At 40.2% G+C, this 26,844-nt stretch overlaps 1 protein-coding gene and 1 non-coding gene across 2 annotated transcripts; one reads left to right on the top strand and one right to left on the bottom strand.

Annotated features, from left to right (window-relative positions):
• Window positions 1-2,734: 2,734 nt before the first annotated feature.
• Window positions 2,735-5,195, bottom strand: LOC130466284 (protein TIC 214). Its single transcript, XM_056835122.1, has one exon. The coding sequence runs from the start codon at window positions 5,070-5,072 to the stop codon at window positions 4,392-4,394; it is 681 nt and encodes a 226-aa protein (XP_056691100.1). The 5' UTR covers window positions 5,073-5,195; the 3' UTR covers window positions 2,735-4,391.
• A 194-nt stretch (window positions 5,196-5,389) lies between these two features.
• TRNAN-GUU (transfer RNA asparagine (anticodon GUU)) lies at window positions 5,390-5,461 on the top strand. The gene has a single exon. It is a non-coding gene; the product is annotated as a tRNA-Asn (tRNA).
• Window positions 5,462-26,844: the final 21,383 nt, after the last annotated feature.

Here is a 26,844-nt window from a genome sequence, read left to right as displayed (position 1 = left end):
AGTAAATCTTTAGACTGTGTAAAGTCTGAAATGTATAAAGCGGATCCGTAAATGAAAAGACCTATAATGAAAACTAGTTTTGGAAACATTGGAAGGGATGAGCTTGAGGCCCATTGGATGAATTGTAAAGTACTGAACTCCTACTCTCAGAGTTCAAAGGAAGATATTATGATACAATTGGGAAGCACAAAATTTTATATTTGTCCATCCCCTAGATGTTATTACGTGCTTGCTACAATTGGAAAGAGGTTGAGCATACGGCTCTTAATGATCCCATATCCATATTTTTGGTGGTGTGAAGGTAGCTCACACTTGATGGGATTCACCTACGTAGGTGTGGAAGTGTGGCCGCTTCCTATGAGAATTGCGATATGGGCTATTCTCTAGAGCACCTATGTGTTAGGTTATGATACATATGACAAAACATAAATCATGCGGAAAACCTTAATGTCAGGAAACATATTATTTACACATAATCATTTAGCATAATTCAGATGCATACACTTTGTAGCGTGCCTTCCCTAGCTGCGCCCAAACCGAACAAGAACAAGTCTTTAGGACTCCAAGTGTCGTCCCTCCGTAGATAGTCCACAGCACGTCCGGATCCGCCTTAAGCTTGACCAACTAGAATCGCCCTTAAGGTTCCTAGGAATTTCGGCTAAATGGTTGCAAGTATTTGGCTGATTTTTGCTTCAAAATCTTACCTTTGAATACTTCAATGTTGTTCATAAATTTGTGACCCTAGGCCCCTATTTATAGAGTTATGGAAAAGGACTTATAATCCTATTAGAATACTAGTTTAGGTTAATTAGAATCATGCTAGGACTCTATTAAATAAACTTTATCTATTAGGATTAGGATTTAATCATATGACAAATTCTAATAGCTTTAGGATTTGTTTGCACACAACCGTACACGAGCATGAGCACGAGCACAGCCCACGCGAGCTGCACTTTGCTCGCAGCCCATCGCCGCAGCCCACGACTGCTCCGCGCGCGCCACAGGCCTTGGCTGGGCCTGGCATTGCGCTGGGCCTGGTCGAGGCTTGGCGTGTGGTTTGTTGCGCTTGGCCTGCTGGGCGACGGCCTGGCTTCGTACTGGGTCTTCGCCTAGCGAGCCTCGTCCGATGCTAATTCGTACGATACGCTTCCGATTAAATTCCCGATTCCGGAATTCATTTCCGATACGAACAATATTTAACATTTCCGATTCCGGAATTATTTTCCGCTTCGAACAAATATTTAATATTTCCGTTTCCGGAATTATTTTCCGATTCCGATAATATTTCCGTTTCCGGTAATATTTCCGATTACGGTAATTAATATTTCCATTTCCGATAATATTTTCCGATACGTACCATGTTTCCGTTTCCGGCAACATCTACGACTTGGATAATATTTATATTTCCGATACGATCCATATTTCCGTTTCCGGCAATATCATCGTTTCCGGAGTATTCATTTCTTGCTTTTGACGATCTCAGCTCCCACTGAAACCAAGATCCGTCGATTCCGAATATCCATAGATGGAGTATTTAATGCCATTAAATACTTGATCCGTTTACGTACTATTTGTGTGACCCTACGGGTTTAGTCACGAGTAAGCTGTGGATTAATATCATTAATTCCACTTGAACTGAAGCGGCCTCTAGCTAGGCATTCAGCTCACTTGATCTCACTGAATTATTAACTTGTTCATTAATACTGAACCGCATTTATTAGACTTAACATTAAATGCATACTTGTACCAAGGGCATTATTTCCTTCACTATGAGCATATCCAGGTCGGACGTATGGCCAGTATAAGGCGTCACTTTATTCGCGGAGTCAGAATATCATACATATTCAGTTGCATGCTTTGAGTGATGGGTTTCTAACTCCCTATCAAGTTCAATACGAAAGTCACTTGGTAGGAAAGAGATCATAGATCAAATGTCACTAAGTGTTAATTCAAGTCGAAAGACACTGGCACCTATTCAATTGGTATGTTTTGTCCAAAACCAATTAGTTCTTTTCTTTCTTTTTCTCAGCTTCGAACCTGTGGGGGATTGTTGGAAGTTCTTGTTAGGAAATACAAAAGAAAAGAGTGTAAAAATGTGATTGTTGTTTTTGTCCCACATTGAAAGTATTACTCTTTTCCTCTTTGTTTATATATTGGGTTGAAGGTGTAACTCTTGTTTGAGAAAGTGTGAGAGTGGTATGGGTGGACACATAGCACACACACGTGCGCGCGTTCCGACTGGCCGGGTTAGGTCGTGCCATGGGCCTTTGGCTCTTGGGAATGTGATGCGCGGGCGTGAGGTGGGTTTGTGGGCCTACATATTCTTTTCGTACCGGGCTGTTTCGGTTAAAACATTATTACGGGAATCTGTATTGATTACGTAACCGTTGGTTTAATTATCCTTAATGGCGGCCGTTACAATCTTTATTAATCTAGCCGTTTTTGGTCTCTTGCTTTTCCTAAAGTTTGATTATTATGTAGGCCGGTACATTTAATATGCATTTCACTAGTCCACTCCTTAAAATCGTCCGACCACTCAGGAAGTTGGAATAATAATATACGACTGATATTTTTTCCTGTTATCAATAAAGGCAATAGAATGTATTTTCTAAGAATTGATTGAGTTAGTAATATCAAACTTCTTATTTGAGCACCTGGAATAGTATCCCAAGTTTCGGCTATGTCTAGTCGTATTTGTTCTTGTTTTTTTTCTTTGTCTTTTTTGTGCTCTTTAGCTTTTTTTTTTTTTTTTTTTTTTTTAATTCTTCTTCTTTATAATTAGAAATATCCAATTATGGGTTTTTTCCCATATAATTTTTAAAAATTCGTTTAATTAATCTGGAAAAAGTAATAGAAAAAAAAGAGGATTTATTCGTTCTGTCTAAAAAAAGTGGGGAATGTATATTTGCTTGAAACAATTCCCAAATAACTATTTTACGTCTTTGACTACGCATGGAACCTTTGATTATATCTCGACGAAAATCAGATTCTTGTGGATAACGTGTCAAAACCACTTCGTCCGCTTGCTCAGATATATCAGCAGTATTAGGGGTAGGATTGTCGGTATTTTCTTGTTTATCCGTAAAAAAAACTACTTCTTTTCCGCTCCTTGAGCGAATTTGATGAGGCCATGATACTTGTTTTTCATTTCCCATTTCCTCTTGTTCGGATTCATCAATTAGTTGGTATGACCAATGAGGAACCTTTTTACTTATTTCTTTTATTCCAATCGATTCTTTTGGAATTGTTTGAGTAAAGGAATCCGCCATGATTGTATCAACTAAAAATTTGAAAAATATTTCTGGATCTTCTGAACAAATTTGTTTGTGTTCTGAAAGTAAAGAAATCCCTTTTTGATTGAATGTTGATTCTCCATCAAATTGACTCATTAAAGTTACGAAATGTCTAATTTTTGATGATATTGGGTTTTTCTTAAATGGATCTTTTTTATATTCAAATTCCTGGTAATTATTACAATTACCCAGAACACTATGAATTTTATTTATAAAAATTTCATCTATTAATTTTTTTACTGTAGTTTCATCATTATTTATAAAAGGTAAAAGAGTTTTTTTTATTATACCACGATAGGATCCATTTAATAAAGGATCATGGTCTTTTTGTAAATATTCATTTTTACTTTTACATAATCTAGTTTTTTTATCAAGTACATCTATATAAAAAAGTCCTTTGTCTAGAACTGTAATTCTATTAGCAAATTCATTGCTTAAGCTGTTTTTTTTTTGTTCATTCGTATAAATCCAATAATTGTATAGTTCATCATCATATAAGAATTTTTCTGTTGTAGCCAAAGAAATCTTTCTTTGTATCATTTCCCAGAAAATTGATAAACTAGGTGGATATGTAAAAGAAATTCTTTGTTTTCCATCATTTTGACATGTATAAAAAAAATATTGTGACATTTCATTTCTTACCGCATTTTCAAACCGATTGTTTTTTATATATCGCATTGGACGATTCCAACGTTTATAGTCGAAAAGAAGAAAAATAAGGGGTTTTTGAAACCATAATAGGATTTTCTTTTCTTTTTTAAGTATTTCTAACTTTGAAATATCTTGATTCCCAGAATAAGAAGTTGGGCTATTTTTATAGCATGCTTCTTTTAAGTGAAATTCATCCTTTGTTTTGTCCTTTCCATTCACTCGGATCTTTTCCGTTTCATCGATTTTGTCCGGATCCTCCTTTTCTTCCGAAAAAAGGGAAGGAGAAGGATCTTCTTCGGTGAATCCCTCTTCTTCCTGTTTAGTCTCCTTCGTTTCGGAAGTTTTTTCTATTTCTAAATTTGTTTCTTCCTCAATTTCGTTCGTTTCTAGCATTTGTTTCAGTTTGTTAGTAAAAATAGGTGACGGCATTCTGCCTAAATAGTAGACTCAGGTAATAAAGAAGAGAATACTAAAGATTCGAGCCATAGAATTTCTCAATTCTGACACAAGGTACTTATTAGATCTAATAGAATTATTTTGCTGTATCCAGACTAATACCAATCCAACCCATTTCATGAATAAAATGTGACCAATTAACCAACCAACAAAACTACTTGTTACAAATAACATCTTGTTGTTGCATCGAAACATATAAATGTTCACTAATCTAGCTAACATTGAACTTGGTAAAATGAAATAGTTGAATAATTGAAAAATGAGATTATTCAGGAATACACATTGAATGCTGAGATTACGCATTGAATTTCTGCTAGTGGATCCATAATCAAAAAAGTGTTTGTGATTGTTCCAGAAGAAATGAAACAAAAGATAGGGTAGAGCTAGGACAGTTATTGTATGAGGTCTACCCAATGCTAGATGCAGAGGCGTATAATAGATCGATATGAACATCATGAGCTGTCCCATAATAAAACCTGTTGTTCCTGATACCTTCTTCTCGGTTCCTTCTTCTCCTTCTTCCATAACCTGAGCTCGGAGAAGGAAGAGATAAGAGGGCCCTATGGAGAATGTGGTCAGAAATCCATAATAGAGTCCGACCACAACGACCGAATTGATTATCTTCATGCATAAGGATACTAGATTACCTAGTAGAAAAGATTGAAAAATCATCACAAACCTCCCTTTTTCTTTTGTATTGCAATTTCTGGATTATTATATGATGATTTTTTAACTTTCCATATATAGGAAAGAGATAGACTAGAACCGACATCTCTTATGTTGATGACACCAAAGGGATATTAAATGAATGGAATTGGGATATGGATGGAATATAATGAAATAAAGCCACTTTGAGGTTCCCTATGAAATGAGGCATGGAAGGGAGCCACTACGAAGAAGTTCCGGGAGTTACGAAGGAAGCTTCGAGCTCATATTGGTCATGGGTTGAGAACGAGAATTGAAATCTATGAGATCGAGTCTCCCGTTGTTCCTCAGTAGCTCAGTGGTAGAGCGGTCGGCTGTTAACTGATTGGTCGTAGGTTCGAATCCTACCTGGGGAGAATGGATTCATTCTTTAATTCAGAATGAAGGGGCTCGCTTTGACCGTTAAGAGTAGGTAAGTGGGATTTAATCAAATTTTGTACCTTCCCAAAATATATACACAATACACAGTTCCAGAAAATAAAAACACATGTTTTCTCTCCCAAATTGCTCTCGGTTTTGGGCATATGTTCTGACTCCATTCGGGTTTGTGCGTGCACACAAATTCGGAGTTGTGTTAATCTTGGAGGGCGACCGCTTTTGTTCTACTACACCAGGAGGCAGTGCAGAATCGTCTTTTAGGGCAGTGGTACCCCACGGCGCAACAATTGTTCGTTGCATGTTCATCCGATTGTTTGCATCTTCCAGATAAGTCTATTCTATCTACATTCTTATAGCAGCATTAATTTTATATTGTGCAAATATGCAATAAAAACAACTGAGATGGTCCCCTAATAACTTGTGGCACTCGAAACATAATGCAAGACACAGAAGGAAAGTAACATCACGGGACAACAAACCTTGAAACCTCCCTTTAAAGGGAAAAAGACACAATCCGAGTAGCATACTATGAATCCCCAAAAAATGGGGAGAAAATCTCATATATGAAATTTTGAATGCAATGAGAATGAAACTCATCGCAAACCTAAACTAAGACTTAACGGTCAGTCCCAATGACCTCCAATTAACCAAACTGGAACAAACACCCAAATCCCGTGGAAACCAAACTTCCCTCAACATAGTCCCACACCTAGAATGGAAGACCTACATAAAATAGACCCCCACAAACCCCATCAAAGCCACTAACAAGGTTACCAATGTCATCTTTGACAACACCTAGGACAATAACTTCCCCAAAACTAAGACACCAGACATTGGGAAAGGGTCGAGCATCTCTTGAAGGAAATAATGCCCTTGGCCAAGTATGAATTCAATGCTAAGTCTAATTAATGCGGTTCAGTATTAATTAATTATACAAGTTAATAATTCAGTGAGATCAAGTGAACTGTATGCCTAGCTAGAGGCTGCTTCAGTTCAAGTGGAATTAATAATAATCCACAGCTTACTCTTGACTGAACCCGTAGGGTCACATAAATATTACGTGAACGGATCAAGTATTTAAGTGAATTAAATACTCCATTTATGGATATTCGGAATCGACGGATCTCGGTTCCAGTGGGAGCTGAAATCGTCAAAAGGCAAATTATGAATACTCCGGAAACGATGATATTGCCGGAAACAGAAATATGGATCGTATCGAAAATATAAATATTATCCAAGTCGTAGATGTTGCCGGAAACGGAAACATGGTACGTATCGAAAAATTATTATCGGAAATGGAAATATTGCCGGAATCGGAAATATTGTTGGAAACGGAAATATTGTCGGAATCGGAAATATTATCGGAATCGGAAAATAATTCTGGAATCGAAAATATTAAATATTTGTTCGAAACGGAAATTAATTCCGGAATCGGAAATATTAAATATTGTTCGAATCAGAAATGAATTCCGGAATCGGAAAATTAATCGGAAGCGCGTCGTACAAAATGAACATCGGACGAGCTTGCTAGACGCAAGGCCCAGCACGAAGCCAGGCCTGCGCCTAGCAAAGCCCGCGCGCAACAAGGCAGAAAGGCAGCCCGCAAGTGTAATACCTCGTATTTTTATAATATTTATAAATATATTTTATTATATTTATAAAGCATTTTACGATTTTTGGAATTTATTTCGCATTTAAATATTATTTAAATGTATTTTAATTAATTAGAACATTTATTATTTTAATTAATTACGAAACGAATTTATTTTTCGAGTCGGGAAATTTAATGGGTTGCAAGTAATTTTAAAAGGTGTTGGTTTTAAATGAAAAGTCCAATTCGTTTTATTAAACGAGCCAAATCAAAAAGAGTTTAATTCAAGTCCTAAGCTAGCCCAATCATTTAATTCCCTAAGCCCAATTCTAATTTTCTAAGCCTAGCACATTGTAAATAGGGAGCCTATAAATAGGACTCCCCTCATCAAATGATCTCCCTTAATTTCATAAACCCTCTTTTTTCTTTCTTACACCCCACTCCACTTTCCTCTCTTCCTCTCGTCCGGCTCGCAGCACAGCACGAGTGCCTTCGTGCCTCGTGCTCGTTGTCCCCCTCTTGCTCGCTGTTGCTCGTGCCTCTCGCACGACACAACTCCCTCTCCCCCTTGCTTCCTCTGCTCATGCGTCGAGTGTTGTTGTTGCCGTGTGGTGTTCTGCCCCTTGCACACCCACACCCTCGCTCTCGTCTCTCTCTTGCGCGCCCAACGCCAGCCCCTCGTCCCTCTTGCTGCGCGCTAGCCTCGCGCCCCTCGTCCCTTGTCCCGCTCGCTGATGCCCCTGCTTGTCGCCCTTGCCGCGCGCGCACACACCAAGTGTGTGTGTGTGTGTGTTTTGTTCGTTGTTGCTCAATCTTTTCGCCCAATCACACTAATTCGTGATTTTTCCGTGCTATAGGCCGAATTGGTATAATTCTCTTCTTCATTACCTATTCTATTTCAATTCCGCATTTTGAATTATAATATTATTATTGTTTTGAATGATTAAAATGCTGGGAATCGGTTGTGAACACCGTGCTTTGAGGATTTACGTGTTGTGATTTATTAGGCTTGTTTTAATTATTAAAGTATGAATTTTCAGATTCGTTTATTTAATAAAGAATTGATTTTTATGATGTTAAATTGGTTTTATTGGGATTTTAAAGTTAGGGTTTTAACCTAGACCTAATGAGTCAATTTATTAGCATAATTAGGTGATGATTTTGATTATGATAATCAATTATATTTTCAGATTTGAATAAAGGCTTAAAGTGTCGATTTTTATTGATTTTAAAGGCGGAAAAAGTATGTTTTCGTACTAGGGATTGGTTTTGCAAATTGAGACGATTATATTATTGAAAAACGATTGAATGCTAAAGTTTAAATGAGGTTTTAGATTTTATAAAGTTGCTGGAAATTTAATGAACGTGGAAATAATTTAAGTTTCATTATTTTGATTATAGGAGGTGATTTCTAAGTGAGTGCTCGTTATTGCAAAGTGGCCCCTACGCTTAGGTATTCAAGGTACGTAAAAGTCTAGGGCGACCACACCAATTGTAAAAGAGTATTACATGATTGTTGTTGATGTGAATGATATTATGTGGAATCATGTTTATTTTGGTGAACGATCATGTGAATTGTGATGTTGGATTTATTGGATTAATTGATGAACAAGCATGTTGAGATTATTATGAGTATGGATTTCATTGTCAATCATGTTGTTCAATATTTCTACATGTATGGTTTGTTTCACATGCAAGGGATGGATTATTTATTATTATGCTATTGTACGGGATGTCTAGCATACTTTGAGCCAATTATTCGTACCTCGTTGTACTATTTATTTTACCACATGTGAAGGGTTAGCTCACGTAAGCCACCGCACATGTAGGGTTCAGTTGGGAATATTTTGTATGAAATGAATTAGGATTTTGTCGTGCAAGGGCACAACCCTCATGTTAATGGGCATGATGTGGAATCTCACTTTGGTGAGGAGGAACATGGTAGTAATTTCACAAGTGCCTTGCTTTGTTGATCACAAGTCCTAAAGCATTAAAAATAAGATTGTCAATTCGGTTGTTGTTGTTTATTAATTGTATGTGTGGATGTTGTTGAGTCTTGAGTTCGCCTTTAATAAAATATTAATAAACGTAAAGTGCAACCAAAACAAGCTTTAAAACTCTTGGAACATATATACCTTGAGTATGAACAATGGGGGGAGACTTGCCGGAAAGCTTGATCTGCTACTAATGATACAAGACGTTGTTTCATTTATATTATGCGCAGGAATTCGGTCGGTATGGCCCGACACTCGGTATTGTGAGGGGGCCGAAAAAGCACGAGGCTAATGCATGACCTCGTCCCTCGTGGGCGTGACGTCGTCAGATCAAGTGTAGTTAGATTTCCTGTGAGTTTACACCCAATCGACTAGTAATATCGAAGTCGCCATTCAGTTTTTAACGACAATGAGAAAAACTGACAAACGGTTATAGTGACATAAAGGGAGTGCAATTATGTTCGACCACGACAGCCATAGGTTCCCTTGTGATCCCTGGTGTGGGGATCGCTCAACGTACACCCGCAGCGCAGAGATTGAGAGTTCGGGGGACTGTAGCTACCGAGAGGAGTGCTCATCGATAATACTCCAGAGGCATGTTATCCTTAGTAGCTCAGCATAAATAATTGAAGGGACATGCGTTAAACTATTAAACTATTCTGAATTGATTTTAGCAATATGCAACACATAATACTAAATCGATCGTGATTATCTTATTTCGATTGATTTAAGGTACCTAGCATGATAATTCAATTGTCCAAGGTATTATCTTATTAGGCGTGATAGATCAATCAAGTTAATAGTTCGACAATTTTATAAAAGGGTGATGAAAGCGATTAAATCATATGAGGGACACATTACAACGCACCCTTGAGAGGTGCGTTACGGTTCTCAGAAAACTAACCACTTGGCTTTGCTATTTCTCCTTTTATTTAACGAATCTCGGGTTTCCAAGCAATGTTCCAGTATTTAGGCTTAATTCATCAGATACAAGGGACAGGATGCATTCTGTTCGACTTTTGGGTCGATTGCGACAGAACGCCGGATCGATTTCGCAGTGTGAGGCTAGGCTTAAGGCTAGAGTCAATACTCAGGTTATGGAATTGTGTGTTTCTTTTTCACGTCGGTTTTAGGCTGTATTTATAGGAAAAGAGTGCGTGGAAAGATAGATTTTAAGATACGAATCCAAAAAGAATCCGGGGATAAAACGGCCCTAGGAAATTTCAGCGCCCAGGGCTAGGCGCCGAAGATTTCGGCGCCCAGAACCAGGCGTTGAAAATGGGATATGGGCCGAGTTCTTTGTCAGATTTGGACTCTTAGAACACGGAGCTTTCGAGACTTATCCGAGTCTTTTAGTGCGTATTAACTTATGACGGAATGCGTCTGGGCCCGTTACGAACTCTAGGTTCGTTAGGAATTTAATTAATACGTAACTCTTATTTTTGAATTACACTAGGAATGCAAATTCTATCTCTTTTAGGATTTATGTTGGAGTGCAACACCTAATTCTGACAGGTTTTATCTTTTATGACTTTGCCACTTTTAACAACTACCTTTTACGCCAGTTACTATTCTTAGAAGGTTTTTATAAATAGCAGTTTTGACTGAAATGAAAGGGGTGATTGAGATTCGTTTACTTTATAGGAGATGCGTTGCCAAGTGGAGATTTATGTTCTCATCATCGAACCTTCCCTTTCGGGAATGAGGACAAAAGTAGGTGTCTACAGTTAGCCCCCACTATGACTGAGTCTCGAGATGAGACGATGGTCAAAGTACTAGACGGAGTGTGCCATACAAGCCATGGTGTATGTGACCTGTTTTGCGAGGGTCTCATGATGTGAGGGGGTCGAAAAAGCACGAGGCTAATGCGTGACCTTGTCCCTCGTGGGTGTGAGGTTTCTTTTTGTCAAATCAAGTGTAATTGGATTTCCTGTGAGTTTACACCCAATTGACTAGTAATATAGGAGTCGCCATTCAGTTTTTAATGACAATGAGAAAAACTGACAAAACCCGTATATCGTGACATAAAGGGAGTGCAATTATGTTTGACCACGACGGCCGTAGGTTCCCTTGTGATCCCTGGTGTGGGGATCTCTCAACATACACCCGCAAGGTAGAGATTGAGGGTTCGGGGGACTGTAACTACCAAGAGGAGTACTCGCTCTTCGATAACTCCAGAGGCAGGATATCCTTACTAGCTCAGCATAAATAATTGAAAGGACATGCGTTAACTATTAAACTAATCTGAGTTGATTTTAACAATATGCAACATATAGTACTAGATCGAACGCGATTATCTGATTTAGATTGTATTAAGGGACCTAGCATGATAATCCAATTTCCCAAAAATATCATATTTATTAGGCGTGATAGAATAATCAGATTTAGTTAGTTTAACAGTTCATAAAAGGGCGAGGAAAGCAATTAAACCATGGAAAAGGGACACATTACGACGCACGCTTGAGAGGTGTGTCACGGTTCTCAGAAAACTATCCACTTTGACTTTGCTATTTCTCCTTTTATTTAACGAATCTCAAGTTATGGGACAGGATACGTTCTGTTCGATTTATGGATCGATTGCGACAGAACGCGTGATCAGTTTTTGCAGCTTGAGGCTTAGGCTTAGGGTTTAGAGTCAATACTCAGAAATAATAATTGTGTGTTGTTGTCGTTGTTGTGTTCTTTTCACGTCGAACTTAGGGGCCTATTTATAGAAAAGAGTTCGTGGAAAGATAGAATTGTAGAACTCTAATCCACGAGGAATTAGGAAATAACACGTCCTAGGTATTTTCGGCTCCCAGGTCTGGGCGTCAAAGATTTCGGCGCCCAGCTCTGGGCGTTGAAAATAGGATCCAGGCAATTTCAGCGCCCAGGGCTGGGCGTTGAAATTGATGTTTGGGCCGTTTCTTTGTCAGATTCGGACTCTTAGAATCCGGAGTGTATGAGACTTTAATCGAGTCTTTTAGTGCGTATTAATTTTATGACGGGATGCGTCTGGGCCCGTTACAAACTCTAGGCTCGTTAGGATTTTAATTAATACGTGACTCTTATTTTCGAATCATATTAGGAATAGGATTCTCTCGTAATCTCTATCTCATTTAGGATTTATGTTGGAGTGCAACACCTAATTCTGACAGGTTTCTATCTTTTATGACTTGCCACTTTTAACAACTATCCATTACGGCAGTTACTATTTTTAGCAGGTTTCCATAAATAACAGGTTTCTATAAATAGCAGGTTTCAGGTGAAATGAAAAGGGGTGATCGAGATTCGTTACTTTATAGGAGATGCGTTGTCAAGTGGAGATTTATGCTTTCATCATCGAACCTTCCCTTTCGGGAATGGGGACAAAAGTAGGTGTCTACAGTTAGCCCCCACTTTGACTGAGTCTTGGAGTAAGACGATGGTCAAAGTATTAGACGGAGTGCGTCGCACAAGCCATGGTGACCTGTTTTTGCGAGGGTCTCACGAGCCCCCGAGTGATAACATTTGACTTAAGGGTCATCACTTGAAGTGTCGACATATCCCTCACGTGTCATTGGGATTTGTCAACGGATAGTATAGAAACTTCCTCACTTTGTCATTGGAAAGATCTAAAGGTGCGTAGAAACTCCCTCACTTTGTCATTGGGAGTAGCTACAGATGTTTTCGAAATCAAAGCTATAAAGTGTAATTGGGCCTGGCCAAGCCCAATCACGAGGTAAAAATGTTTTTAAAGATTCTCATTTTCAGGGTTAGCTAAACGAGAAAACCCCCTTGTTCTTATGGGACGTAAAACGAAGGAAAATCCAGCACATCGTTTTTTTGAAAAAAAAACGGAAAACCCTTCTTTTAAATTTTGGAAAAAAGGGAAGGCTACTCACATCAATCTTTTTCGGAAAAAACGGAAAACCAATCTTTGGAAAAAGGGAAAGCTACTCACATCGTTCTTTTTTGGAAAAACGGAAAACCAATCTTTGGAAAAAGGGAAAGCTACTCACATCGTTCTTTTTGGAAAAACGGAAAACCAATCTTTGGAAAAAGGAAAAGCTACTCACATCGTTCTTTTTTGGAAAAACGAAAAACCCGTCTTTGGAAAAAGGGAAAGCTACTCACATCGTTCTTTTTTGGAAAAACGGAAAACCAGAAAAAGTTATCGCTGCAGCAATTAAGGACCTGCGCGGTTAGTGACGCAGACCCCGCCGGCTAAAGATGGCGAGCCTGTCCGCTAAGGGTGGACACCCCGTCCGATAGAAGTGGACGAATCTGTTTTTGAAAATAAGGACCTACGCGGTTTGTGACGTAGACCCCGCCCGCTAAAGATGGCGAACCTGTCCGCTAAGGGTGGACACCCCGTCCGATAGAAGTGGACGAATCTATTTTGAAATTTGTTTGTGCTTTTTCGAAAATAAGGACCTACGTGGTTTGTGACGTAGACCCCGCCGACTGAAGATGGCAAGCCTGTTTTGAATTTGAAGACTTTATTTTTCGAAAACTGAGGACCTGCGCGGCTAGTGACGCAGACCCCGCCCGCTGAAGGTGGCCGAGCCCTGTCCGCTAAGGGTGGACGCCCCACTCGCTGGAGGTGAGCGAACCTGAACTCGTCTTTTTGATTTGGGATTCGCGTGCCGCGGTCTTGCCTGATTGAGGTGGACAAGTCCCTATTTCATTTTTTTTCTTGTGATTTCTCTTGAGAATTTCTTTTTATTCATTCTTGTAGGAGCGAATTCTTTCGAGGGATGCTCGGACTTAGTTGCAACCTGAATGTGGGTTGACAACGTACTTAGACGGACCATTGTTTAGTGGTCATCATCTTTCATGGTTTTGAGCTAGTCTTTATGGCTCAATTTTGTCACTACTTGGGTCCTTGATTAGGGGACTATGTATAAGTATCAACGGCGACCTTTGTCTTGAGGTCGTAATCCGGTTTTATCTTTTGAGGTTATCCAAACACGGGACTTCGTACAGTGTAGTCTGGGAATATTATTTTAACTTTGCACACTTTCTTTTGAAATATATATATTCTTTCGAGCCCCCAAGCACTCGTGCTTGACGGTCATTTCTTGCCAAAGAGGTTCCTTGGGGATACGCATTCTGTAATGTCCTTGGTCGTGTTTGGGATTGTGCTCGTAAATGCGAGCGATCTTTGTAGTGGTGTGCTACTCTTAACAAAGCCGTGAGGTGCGACTTTCAGTAAAGAAATCGGCAATTTTCAAGTCGAATGAATATGGCAGGGCCCTATAGAAGTCAGGGGCCTTTTTGGGTCTGGGTTCATTTTCGACGCCCAGGCCTGGGCGTTAGAAATAACTCACGCCCAGGTGGGGCGTTGAGAATGTTGTTTGGGCTGGTCTTTTGTTGACACTGTTGGCCTCTTGTTCATTCGTTTATTTCACTTGGAAATTCTATGTATTCTCTTCTCTTTTGTTTTTCTTTATTTTTAGAACGTAGAATTTTGTTAGAAATCCCAATGAGTTGAGCTGATTTACAGCGCCCAGGGCTGGGCGTCGGGATATCTGGCGCCTGGTCGTGGGCGTTGAAAGTGCGTCCCAGGCAGGACTTTCTCGTGATGATTTCTCAAGAAGCCGTAGCCGATTGGTGGACTACGGTGTTTGTCGCTTTGGGGCGATTTATTTAAAGGAACTGTCGCTCTTTAAGGTGTACAATTATTGTAATAGCTGGGCGAGTCTTTGTGGCCCGAGGAACATACCTTGAGGCGTAAGATTTTGATCGCTCTTGTATATATTTTTTCCTTTTGATCGCGTTCGTGAATGTTCGATATTTAGAATGATGATATGTATGTGCGAACGAGCGTTCATAGAATGGCCGTTGTGTGCGGTCCATTAATCAGTTTGCTTGAATCATTTTTTTTGAGCAATGACTGCTTTTGAATAGTTTTGCTTAGAAGCTTGATAGGGTTCAGGCCCATTCATGAAGTGGGCTCAAACATCGTACCCTTTCGATTGTTCAAACATTTGCTTCGAGATTTTTTTATTTTGCTATGGTTGTTTCGTAGCTTGGAGCCCCCAAGTATGCATGTTGGGATGCTTCCTTTTGGCGTACGATTTTTGTAGGTTCTTTAGATGCCCTGGGGTTCCGCTCGTGCAGGTGCGAGCTATCCCTTTCGTAGTAGGTAATATTTTGCTACTTTCAATCCTTAATGTAGAAGTCGTGTGGCTTGCATTTTGAATTTGGGCGATAAATAGTCTTTGCCTCTTTTACACGTGTTCTTGGTCGTGCCCGCATTAGCGTAATATGCCTTATTCTCTTTTTTTAGACTTGTACCGTGGGCCGGGTGAACTTATGGTGCGACGTAGGCTTGTGTGGCCTAACGACGTGTCTTAGAACATTCCTCCAGGTGTTGGGATATCGTTATTATTTTTTTGCATTGGAGTACTTCACCACGCCTCGTTTAGGTGTTCGAGCAAGTGTAGCACCTTCCGCGTGGGTATGCACGGCTTATTACTTCGTTCGATGCGAGGATTCATAGGTGTTTCTTTCTTATTTTTATATCTGGGGAAAACTTGGCTAGCAGAAAGAATCAGCGCCCAGGCTGGGGTGTTAAAGATATTAGCGCCTAGCTCTGGGCGTTGAAAATGATTTCTGGGTATATTTTTAACAGTTCTTATCCTTGATTCTTTCGCTTTCTCTTTGGAACGAGGTAGACTGTGTAACGGGCGCTTATAGGGCGAGCGTTATGTGCAGTAGTTTGGTCGGAGTTTTGGTGACTCGCGATTTTCAGTTACCCTTGTTAGTGGGGTGACTTTATATGTTCTAAGTAGTGCTTAGAATTTGGGAGGGGTTGTAGCCATTCCAAGGTTCGTTTTACACGATTAAAGTTTAGGATTGTGCCCCTATGATGTATGTATAGCATTAGCGTCGAGAATGTGCGATAAAATCGTCATTTCGAGCATTTTTAGAGTGTTTTTTCTCAAGCCCCCAATTGTAGCTACGGGATTGGCTTGGTGCTATAATGCTTTGCATACGTTTTTATGCATTCAGGGTGACACGGATCATGAATAGTTTGAACCAGACTCGTTTAGTGCGAGGTATGTTCGAGTAGTGATTTGCTACTTCTCTTGTAAATGTCGTATTGTGCGACATTGCCATGGTCAAGGTAGTCACATGTTGAAGTGTGCCTTGACCAAAAGTTAGGTGTCTTTCTTTACCCATAATCATATTCAGAAATCTTTTTGACTCACTTGCAACATCGAGATAAACGCATACTAAGCTTAAACCAACGACACTTTATTATGTTCGAAGAAGTCTTTGAAAATCATTTGAAAATTATTTAAAATTCGAGTCCTACTGTGTACAATCCGAGGTGTCCTAAGTAAGTTGACTTATAGAAGGGTTTGTACAGGATTACATGAGTGAATCAAAGTACTGTTACGATTTTTTGGAATGCTGTCTAAGGATTTGCTGGAAGCCAGGGTGCAGGTGTCAAGATATTACTTGTGCCCGTTTGGCATATGCTTTTAGGCTTTTAGGGCCATCTTTTCCAGAATTGGGGGAATATAAACCGTTTTCAAATTGACTTAGATTTACTTGGTGTATGTCTGTACAAAAGTTCAAGGTATACTTAGTTATTTCCCTAGCTCTTTCATTTCAATTTTTAGCCCCCAGTTGTTATTATGTCTTCTCATTAATGATGCATTCAGATTTCGATTTTAGATGCCCGTGTCATATGTCTGAGTAGGGTGAGCCTTGGTTAAGTGCCAAGTCCTATTGATAATTTTATGTCTGATTTTTTTTCAAAGGGGATTCGCAAGCATTTGAATTACCATGAACGGGTGCCCTGAGTTCGAAGGAACGATGGGGCGATGCCGTAGAACAATCCTCTTTATTGCAAGCTTACTGCCATTACTATTTGTTGGCGATCATGACTGTGTCTAGTGGTGAAAGAAGGTCTTTAAGCGAACGACTATGTCTAGTGGTGAAAGAAAGTCTTTAAGTGAGTTAGTTCGCTTTAGGGAGGGTCAAGTCGAGTACTTTAGAGGTCATGGACGCTTGCGCTAGCCCCCATTCAATTGAGGCAAAACGATCTTTTGAGTCTTGGCTAAGTGCCTAGGAGTGTGAGTGCTCCTTCTGGCAAGGGTACGTGCCCTTATTATTTTTCGATGTGTGCTTATTAATTTTGGCATCTGGATGACTTGGATTCTTCCTTTGACTTAAATTTTTCTTTCGACTTGGATTGCAAGTAATTAAATTTCAATAAGGGACTCTATTTCTTATTCTTGTTATTCTATAGGCTTTAATATTTTTGCAAATTGGTTGGACCGAATCATGGATTGCCTACGTATCCGCCTTAAATAAATTTAATTTGGAATCAGGTCTTGCGTAGTTCTTAGCCTAGAAAATGGTTTCTTAGAATGCCGATTTTAAACAAGTACGTTCTGAGGTGGAAACATATTATTTGAAACGGTAGAATAAGTGAAGTTTATTATTATTTTAATCTGCTGCCTTGCCGTAAGCCAAAAATTTGTTATATATTTTTTTTGAGTACATGTATTTTTTTTGGTGGTACGTAAATCTGAATACGTGTTGTACTCCTCCAAGTGTTCGTTATTGTCCCGTGTATGTGCGGATAAAATGACGAGCACTTCTGGACAAATTTTAGCAAGCAGAGAGATTCAACGCCCAGGCTGGGGCGCTAAAGATTTCGGCGCCCAGCTCTGGGCGCTGAAAATGATTTCTGGACGGATCTTTTTTTGGTGCGCTAAATGCTTCTTTTTCTTTTTAGACTAACTTTAGAGGCGCTTTGCAATGTTTCTTTTTTTTTATTATTCACATTTTTTTATTTTTTATTTTTATTTTTACGTTGAGCGTAGAATGTACTTTTCATTTGTCTTCTTTTTTTATTCGTGACTCAAGACGGTTTGAAAGATGGGTTGAATGAGATAGGATAATTTGTATAGGTATGAGGATTATATCTTCTAGGACTCACAATTTGCAGCCTCAAACTAGTGTCTGAGTTTACATCAACCAAGGCCAATGAGTAGCATGGGGACGGCTCAAGGGTATATCGACAGGATGTATCCAAACAAGTTATATGGTCATTATGCTAATGGCGGTGTAAGAGCAGGTTTGGGCTTTGGAAATAATGGGTATGACGCACGTGTCAATGGTCGTACGTGGTTTGCAGTTGATAACAAGTTCAAGAACAAGGGTCGAGGTAATGGTTTCTTGGGTTATGGCAATGAAAATATGGATGGGTTAAATGAGCTGAGCAGGGGCCCCAGAGCGAAGGCGTCTAAGAACATAAGGATTGGAAAGGGTAGACACCGTAGAACTTTATGATTTGGATTGGTTGACTCAATTCTTTTCCTTCGTTTACTTGGGTAAATTTCGCACTTTGGGAGGTACGGGCTAAGTATTTCATGGCTCGCTCTTTTCGCTCTCCCTTTTCTCTTCCTATTTTTTCTTTCTTTTTGCTTGGGATTTCCCCCCAACATAAATCCTTCAAATTTTTTTTTATTTGGGCTAAAAGGTAGATGGTTGTGGTCTTTGAGTCACGAGGCGAGACTGAGTGAGCCTCCTTTGGTAGGCCTATAGTGGACCTTTAACTTTAGTAGGCCTAGGGTGGACCTCTAGCTTTAGTAGGCCTAGGGTGGACCTTTAAATTGTCTTACTTTGCAAGCGTATTTAGTCGTTTCTTGAAATGTGCAAATAGCGTAGATTCAAAATGTTATTTTTACCTTATTGAAATTTAACGAAAGAATTACATCGAAAATAATTTTTGCTTCTTTTCAGATTCCAGTTTCCGGGATTAAACTGGAAGTTGTGATTTAGACTCGAACTTTCATTAATTTTTCTGATTATAACCCGTGTATGAATACAAGGAGGTGGCCTAGACTCAAAATAATGACGTGGCGTAAGCCTATAATACTTGACCAAGCGACTCTCAGACTTGGACCATAACTTTCGTTGGTTGACACTTTAGATTTTAACCCTTGGGTGTTCATTTGTCATGCGCCCTTTTGCTTAATGTTGGCAAGGTAGTTGGTTGGGGAGATCGAATTTTTTTTTATTTTTGCAAGACTAGAATCATTAGTGCGGCTTCCCTCTTAGTGTGTATTGGTTTACCCCAATGGTAGGCTTATGGCATGACGATTTGGGTATTTTCATGGTTCGTCATGTTGCATTCATGGACAATCTTTTAGTCCGTACTTAGGGGTACTTCAAGGAGCGAGTGACTAGAGAGGACTATGAAAGTCGTGACCCAATGTGATCATAAGCCTTGAGGCCATTAATTTTTTCCCAATGGTATTGATACCTTAGGTTCACTTTGGGGGTTGTGCGACTATGGGGGAATGATTTTCAGAATGTGACTGTTTCCATTTTGCAAATACTATAATATATTATTTTTATTGGTGAGAGAGAGTATTGAGGCCGTAGATTCTTAGCAAGGGATGACAATTACATATGGGTGCTTATTGATTTAAATGTTAGGAAGGGAGACTCAATATGATTTAACCTTCTAACTTGCAGAACGACACCAAGCATTAGGACCGATTCTTTGTATAAGACAACTAAGACTTAGGATTTAGATTGTAATTTGGCATAGCCTAGTCTAGACTCGGATTTATTTTTTATTCGAACATTATTTTTCCTTGAAGACTCTATTTGAACATTATTTACTTTGCCCATGTGACATTCAAGGTCATTTTAATTAGCTTGCTCGGTTTTGGTGCCGAACATTGTCGTTATAGGAGGCCTAACAACGACACAAAGAGTTATTTATTTTTATTTTTTTAGTCGCTTTTAGAATCGAGTGCCTTTTCATACGCCCTCGTAGCAATTTTTTTTTCACGAAAAGTTTTTTTTTTTTTTTTTGCTACGTATTTTCTTCATGCGTGGGCACCGAGGCTGCTGTGCCTGATCAAAAGGCCAGACAGCAACTTCAGCGCCCAGCGTAGGGCGTGAGAAATTTCGGTGCCCAGCCAGGGGCGTTGAAAATGCGTCCCTGGCTAGTTCTCGTTTTCTGTTTGCGTCTACTTTTGTTTATGCGAATTCGATTTTGCGTGCTTGCCCAATAACGTCCTTTACGCGTTGTGCAGCGTTTGTGGGATTCGTTACGGTCCATCCCGAGCGTCGCTTATTTTTGTGGCGATCGTTCGGGTTTGCGGAACACGTATTTTGGTATAACTCTTTGGCCAATTGGTTTATGAATGTTTGGGCAATTTTTAAGGTCGTTGATTTTCTAACATTGTTTGTCACACACAATCACATATTTTGCTACACATAACTAACATTACATCATGAGGCAATAATAATATGTCATGTAGTTTATGATAGGCTTCTATGGGTAGTATTTGCGCCTGGCTTGGTACCGCTTCTATCGCAGATCCAACACATGCCCCGGTCGCGGTAGTGTCTTCAACAGACGAATTTCGCCCAAGAGGCCAATCACGATGTAAGCCAAGGGGGCATGCACCAATGAGAGGGACCTAATGGGTGAGCGATTGGGTTTGGGACGGTTGTACTACTAGCGAAAGTGCCGAGTGGACAACATTCGAAGCGTATGAACCCCCCGGTTGGCAATGTGTATCCTTAGTCCCAACTCCCGAGATGAAACATCTAAGGGAGCCAAGATTCGTTATGCGGTTCTGCCCGTTCACATTAATATGCTGATTTTCAGGTCGTCCCAACTTGATAGGGAAATAAACGCGGGATAGGATCGTTTCACCCTTCGGCTATTTTGATTACCTACAAGCACGAGTATTTCCTTCACTTTCCCCAGTGGAGTCGCCACTGTGAGGGGGTCGAAAAAGCACGAGGCTAATGCGTGACCTTGTCCCTCGTGGGTGTAACGTTTCTTTTTGTCAAATCAAGTGTAATTGGATTTCCTCTGAGTTTACACCCAATTGACTAGTAATATAGGAGTCGCCATTCAGTTTTTAACGACAATGAGAAAAACTGACAAAACCCGGTTATTGTGACATAAAGGGAGTGCAATTATGTTTGACCACGACGGCCGTAGGTTCCCTTGTGATCCCTGGTGTGGGGATCTCTCAACATACACCCGCAAGGTAGAGATTGAGGGTTCGGGGGACTGTAACTACCGAGAGGAGTACTCGCTCTTCGATAACTCCAGAGGCAGGATATCCTTACTAGCTCAGCATAAATAATTGAAGGGACATGCGTTAACTATTAAACTAATCTGAGTTGATTTTAACAATATGCAACATATAGTACTAGATCGAACGCGATTATCTGATTTACATTGTATTAAGGGACCTAGCATGATAATCCAATTTCCCAAAAATATCATATTTATTAGGCGTGATAGAACAATCAGATTTAGTTAGTTTAACAGTTCATAAAAGGGCGAGGAAAGCAATTAAACCATGGAAAAGGGACACATTACGACGCACCCTTGAGAGGTGCGTCACGGTTCTCAGAAAACTAACCACTTTGACTTTGCTATTTCTCCTTTTATTTAACGAATCTCAAGTTATGGGACAGGATACGTTCTGTTCGATTTATGGATCGATTGCGACAGAACGCGTGATCAGTTTTTGCAGCGTGAGGCTTAGGCTTAGGGGTTTAGAGTCAATACTCAGAAATAATAATTGTGTGTTGTTGTCGTTATTGTGTTCTTTTCACGTCGAACTTAGGGCCCTATTTATAGAAAAGAGTTCTTGGAACGATAGAATTGTAGAACTCTAATCCACGAGGAATTAGGAAATAACACGTCCCAGGTATTTTCAGCGCCCAGGTCTGGGCGTCAAAGATTTCGGCGCCCAGCTCTGGGCGTTGAAAATAGGATCCAGGCAATTTCAACGCCCAGGGCTGGGCGTTGAAATTGATGTTTGTGCCGTTTCTTTGTCAGATTCAGACTCTTAGAATCCGGAGTGTATGAGACTTTAATCGAGTCTTTTAGTGCGTATTAATTTTATGACGGGATGCGTCTGGGCCCGTTACGAACTCTAGGCTCGTTAGGATTTTAATTAATACGTGACTCTTATTTTCGAATCATATTAGGAATAGGATTCTCTCGTAATCTCTATCTCATTTAGGATTTATGTTGGAGTGCAACACCTAATTCTGACAGGTTTCTATCTTTTATGACTTGCCACTTTTAACAACTACCCATTACGGCAGTTACTATTTTTAGCAGGTTTCCATAAATAACAGGTTTCTATAAATAGCAGGTTTCGGGTGAAATGAAAAGGGGTGATCGAGATTCGTTATTTTATAGGAGATGCGTTGTCAAGTGGAGATTTATGCTTTTATCATCGAACCTTCCCTTTCGGGAATGGGGACAAAAGTAGGTGTCTGCACACGAGCCCCCGAGTGATAACATTTGACTTAAGGGTCATCACTTGAAGTGTTAACACATTCCTTACGTGTCATTGGAATTCGTTAACTGAGAGTATAGAAACTCCCTCACTTTGTCATTGGAAGTATCTAAGATGTTTTCGAAATCAAAGCCATAAAGTGTAACTAGGCCTGGGCAAGCCCAATCACGAGGTAAAATGTTTTTAAAGATTCTCATTTTTAAGGTTAGCTAAACGAGAAAACCCCCTTGTTTTTATAGGACGTAAAACGAAGGAAAATCCAGCACATCGCTTTTTTTTTTTGGGAAAACAGAAAATGAATCCTTTGATTTTTGGAAAAGGGAAACCATCCTTTGATTTTTGAAAAAGGGAAACCATCTTTTGGTTTTTGGAAAAAGATAAACCATCTTTTGATTTTTGGAAAAAGATAAACCATCTTTTGATTTTTGGAAAAAGATAAACCATCTTTTGATTTTTGGAAAAAGATAAACCATCTTTTGATTTTTGGAAAAAGATAAACCATCTTTTGATTTTTGGAAAAAGATAAACCATCCTTTGATTTTTGGAAAAGGATAAACCGGGAAAAGTTATTGCTGCAATGACTAAGGACCTGCGCGGTTAGTGGCGCAGACCCCGCCCGCTGAAGGTGGGCAAGCCTGTTCGCTGAGGGTGGACGCTCCGTCCAATAGAAGTGGATGAATCTGTTTTGATGTTTGAAAATAAGGACCTACGCGGTTTGTGACGTAGACCCCGCCGGCTGAAGATGGCGAGCCTATTTTTGTTTTTTGAAGATTTTTATTTTCATGTCATTTTCGAAAACCGAGGACCTGCGCGGTTAGTGACGCAGACCCCGCCCTGAATTCGTCTCTTCGATATTGGGACTCGCGTGGTACGTGCCGCGATCTTGCCCGATTGAGGTGGGCAAGTCCCTATTTCATTTGTTCTTGTGATTTTTGAGAATTTCTTTTTACTCATTCCTGTAAGAGCGAATTCTTTCGAGGGATGCTCGGATTTAGTTGGAACCTGAATGTGGGTTGGCAACGTGCTTAGACGGACCATTGTCTTGCGGTCATCATCTTTCATGGTTTTGAGCTAGTCTTTACGGCTCAATTTTTCCACTACCTGGGTCCTTGGTTAGGGGACTATGCATAAGTATCAACGGCGACCTTTACTTGAGGTCGTAATCCGGTTTTATCTTTTGAGATTATCCAAACACGGGACTTCGTACAGCGTAGTCTGGGAATGTTGTTTTAACTTTGCATATTCTCTTTTGAAATGTTTATTTTCTTTCGAGCCCCCAAGCATTTGTGCTTGACGGTCATTCCTTGTCAAAGAGGTTCCTTGGGGATACGAATTTTGTAATGTTCTTGATCGTGTTTGGGATCGTGCTCGTAAGTGCGAGCGATCTTTGTAGTGGTATGCTACTTTGATGAAGTCGTGGAGTGCGATTTCATTTTCCGGGCGACAAAGTTTGCTTCATTTTTCAACGATTAATACATCAAGCTTATTTTGGCCCGGATTGTTCTTTTGACAAATAAACGCTTTTTAATTTGAGAAACCAACGACTTGATTTTTGTTTTTTGTGTTTCGAAGAATGACCTTGATTTTTATTTTTTATATTGCCTTGAAAAATGTACACATATTTTTTTCCCTTGAGATGAGTCTAAGTTTCGACAAGTTTTAACATTTGTTTTCACCATTCCGGCCCTAAAGGTGCTTTGGGCTTGGTCTTGATTACAGCAGGGCCTCGTGTCTATTAACACGGTTTTAAAATCCTTTCCCGCTCCGCGTTTTGAAGGATCCGGGCCTTGGGCTACATTTCCGGCGCCCCAGGCAAGGCGTTAAAAATTTCGGCGCCCAGCCTTGGGCGCTGGAAGTTCTATTTTGGCAGTTCCCGGATTTTTTAGCGCGTTTCCGAATGGGATTGGGATGTCACTCGATGCTTCCTTGTATATATAGGGGTTAAGTGCGTCTTCCTTTTTCACCACTCTCAATCTTTTTCTCTTTTTTTTTTGCAATTGCTTAACTTTTTTTTTCTTGCCATGTCGATTCCTTCTTTCTCCCTCCAACCAGTTGTTAGGCGCTGGTTAAGAGCCCTTAATCCCATAGAAAAGGCTTTGTTGAAAGGATACCACTTAGAGGCACTCTTAGGCTTACAACAAATTAATATTGATTATAATTTTCTGTATGCGGCCCTAGACTTTTGGGATTCTGATCACCATGTTTTTGTCTTTCGGGGTAATGAAATATGCCCTTTTCTAGATGAATTTGCCGCGATCCTTGGTTATCCTACCAATGCTACTCCTGCTACTCCTGGCACTGTTGAAGAGGGTAAAACAACTATAGGGGCTTTCCTAGGACTAGAGGGTAACATGCTCGCTGAGATCGTTGTGGGTGACAAGGTTAATTTGGCAAAGCTGGTAAAACATCACTTTAGACCTAGTAAAAATATGACCGAACATAAATTGAACACTCGAGCACTTGTATTCTGCCTGTTGAACCACTACTTACCGTCGAATAACAATGGCGAGTTCGGTGCCATAAGGTTGATCCCCTTGATCAGCCAGATGGAGAGTCGTTATTCCATTATGCCGTTGGTTGTTGCCGAGACCTTACTGAGTGCGGATGAGTTGAAGAAGGATGCCAAATCTGAAATTTTTAAGGGGAGCCCCCTATTGCTGCAGGTAATCGATCGTTTATTCGCGCAAAGTAATACACATACTCTTTCTTTTCTTTTTTTGTTTGCCTCAACAGCCCCCTGCCTGGAGCTGATTTTCAGCGCCCAGAGCTGGGCGTCGGAATTTCTGGCGCCTGGTCCTGGGCGTTGAAAGTGCGCCCCAGACAGGACTTTCGTTTATTATTATTTTTCCCTTCGTACCTGTTTTTTGCAGATTTGGCTCATGGAACGACTTAGGCTTTTAGAAACTCCTGCGAATCCTAAACGTTATCGCCCTATAGCTTTGGGTAACCGAAAGTATTTGCACCAAGGCCAGGACGAGGCCGAGTGGGCCTCTTATTTTACTCATGGCATATGCTCTATTAAGTGGGTGGTACCGTGGTGGGGTTTGACTAATATGACGGGGGGTTCCGAGGCATTAGTTTATGTTTCTTTGTTGGGGCTATCTCGGCCTGTTTACATCTTTCCTTACCGAGTCATGCGACAGTACGGCCTATGGCAGACTATCCCGTTTTCCGATACGGTACCACCTAAAGTAGCGGTCTTTTCCGAAGCAAGGGTTCAAGCGTGGGCTAAGTATTATGGTGGCCTCCCGCGTTGGACCGTGGCTAGAGATGGCTTTGTGGGTCTTTCCGAAAACTACAAGTTGTGGATGAGTTCCGATGATAAGGTTGTGAGAACTAAGGATCGAAATTAAAAGCCGGCTGAGCTTTTGATACCTCGAGGTAGGGCTAAGTATGAGAGCCGTGATACTGCTAATCCTCGCGACCATGGTATTAAGACTGTAAAAACTCGTCCTGATCGAAAGCGAAAGGAAGTTCCGCCCCGTTCCAGTTCCAGGCCTAAAAAGGTGCCTAACACGAAGGGGCCTGCCGTTCACAAAAGAAATGCAAGCTCTCGCGGAGATCGTCGCCGGAATAATGTATGTGTTAGGAAAGTTCAGCCCCTAGTAGAACCAGTGGCTAATCCAATTGATGTTGATAATCCTTCCCCTCCCATTGTTTGTGCCATTGAGGCTGAGTGGGCTATAGCTGTTCAAACTGAAAATGTTTCTGAGGCCTTGGCATCCTTGGAAGTTAGTGTCAAGGAGCCTGTTCTTATGGAGATTGATATAGGGGTAGTGCAGAAGCCTGTGGAGGTGGACCCTGCGAACATTGCCCTCTACAAAACTTTGTTTGATGATCTGGAAGAACTCGAGTAGTGTAGTTCTTGTTAGGGTGTAGGTGCCCTTTATTTATTTCAGTTGTGTTTGTTTTTCATTCTTATTTATTTTTAAATATTAATAAAGGCGTGATTTTATTTTTCTTTTTTTTCTTTTGCTTCTCCCATGTTTTTTATTTACTCATTCCCAACACTTATGGACATTATATTATTATTTGATTGGACCGAATCCATAAATAGGGTTGCCTCCTTGTTAAATAACTTTAACTTAGAATCAGGTCGCGTGTAGTTCTAGCTAGAATAAATTCTAGGATGCCGAATTTGATAAGTACGTCCTGAGATGGAGACATATTATTCGAAACGGTAGAATAAGTGAAGTTTTTTATTATTTTAATCTGCTGCTTTGCCGTAAGCCAAGAATTTGTTTTCTGTATTTGCACATTGTTTTTTTGAGTACATGTAATTGCACAAAAATCTTTTCATGTGTTTTTTGGTACGTATATATGAATTCTTTTCATGTGTTTTTTGGTACGTATATCTGAATACGTGTTGTACCTCCCCAAGTGTTCGTTATTTTTCCGTGTATGTGCGGATAAAATGATGAGCACTTCAGGGCAAAAGTCGGCAAGCTGAGAGATTCAGCGCCCAGGCTGGGGCGTTAAAGATTACGGCGCCCAGC

This window comes from Spinacia oleracea, chromosome 1 (genome assembly GCF_020520425.1).
Source record: "Spinacia oleracea cultivar Varoflay chromosome 1, BTI_SOV_V1, whole genome shotgun sequence".
Classification (NCBI taxonomy): Eukaryota; Viridiplantae; Streptophyta; class Magnoliopsida; order Caryophyllales; family Amaranthaceae; genus Spinacia; species Spinacia oleracea.
This window is presented reverse-complemented; position numbering and strand designations above follow the sequence as displayed.

What these genes read in the sequence shown, in the direction of transcription:
- LOC130466284 (XM_056835122.1), bottom strand. Translation starts at nt 5,072, where the DNA reads ATGATTTTTCAATCTTTTCTACTAGGTAATCTAGTATCCTTATGCATG.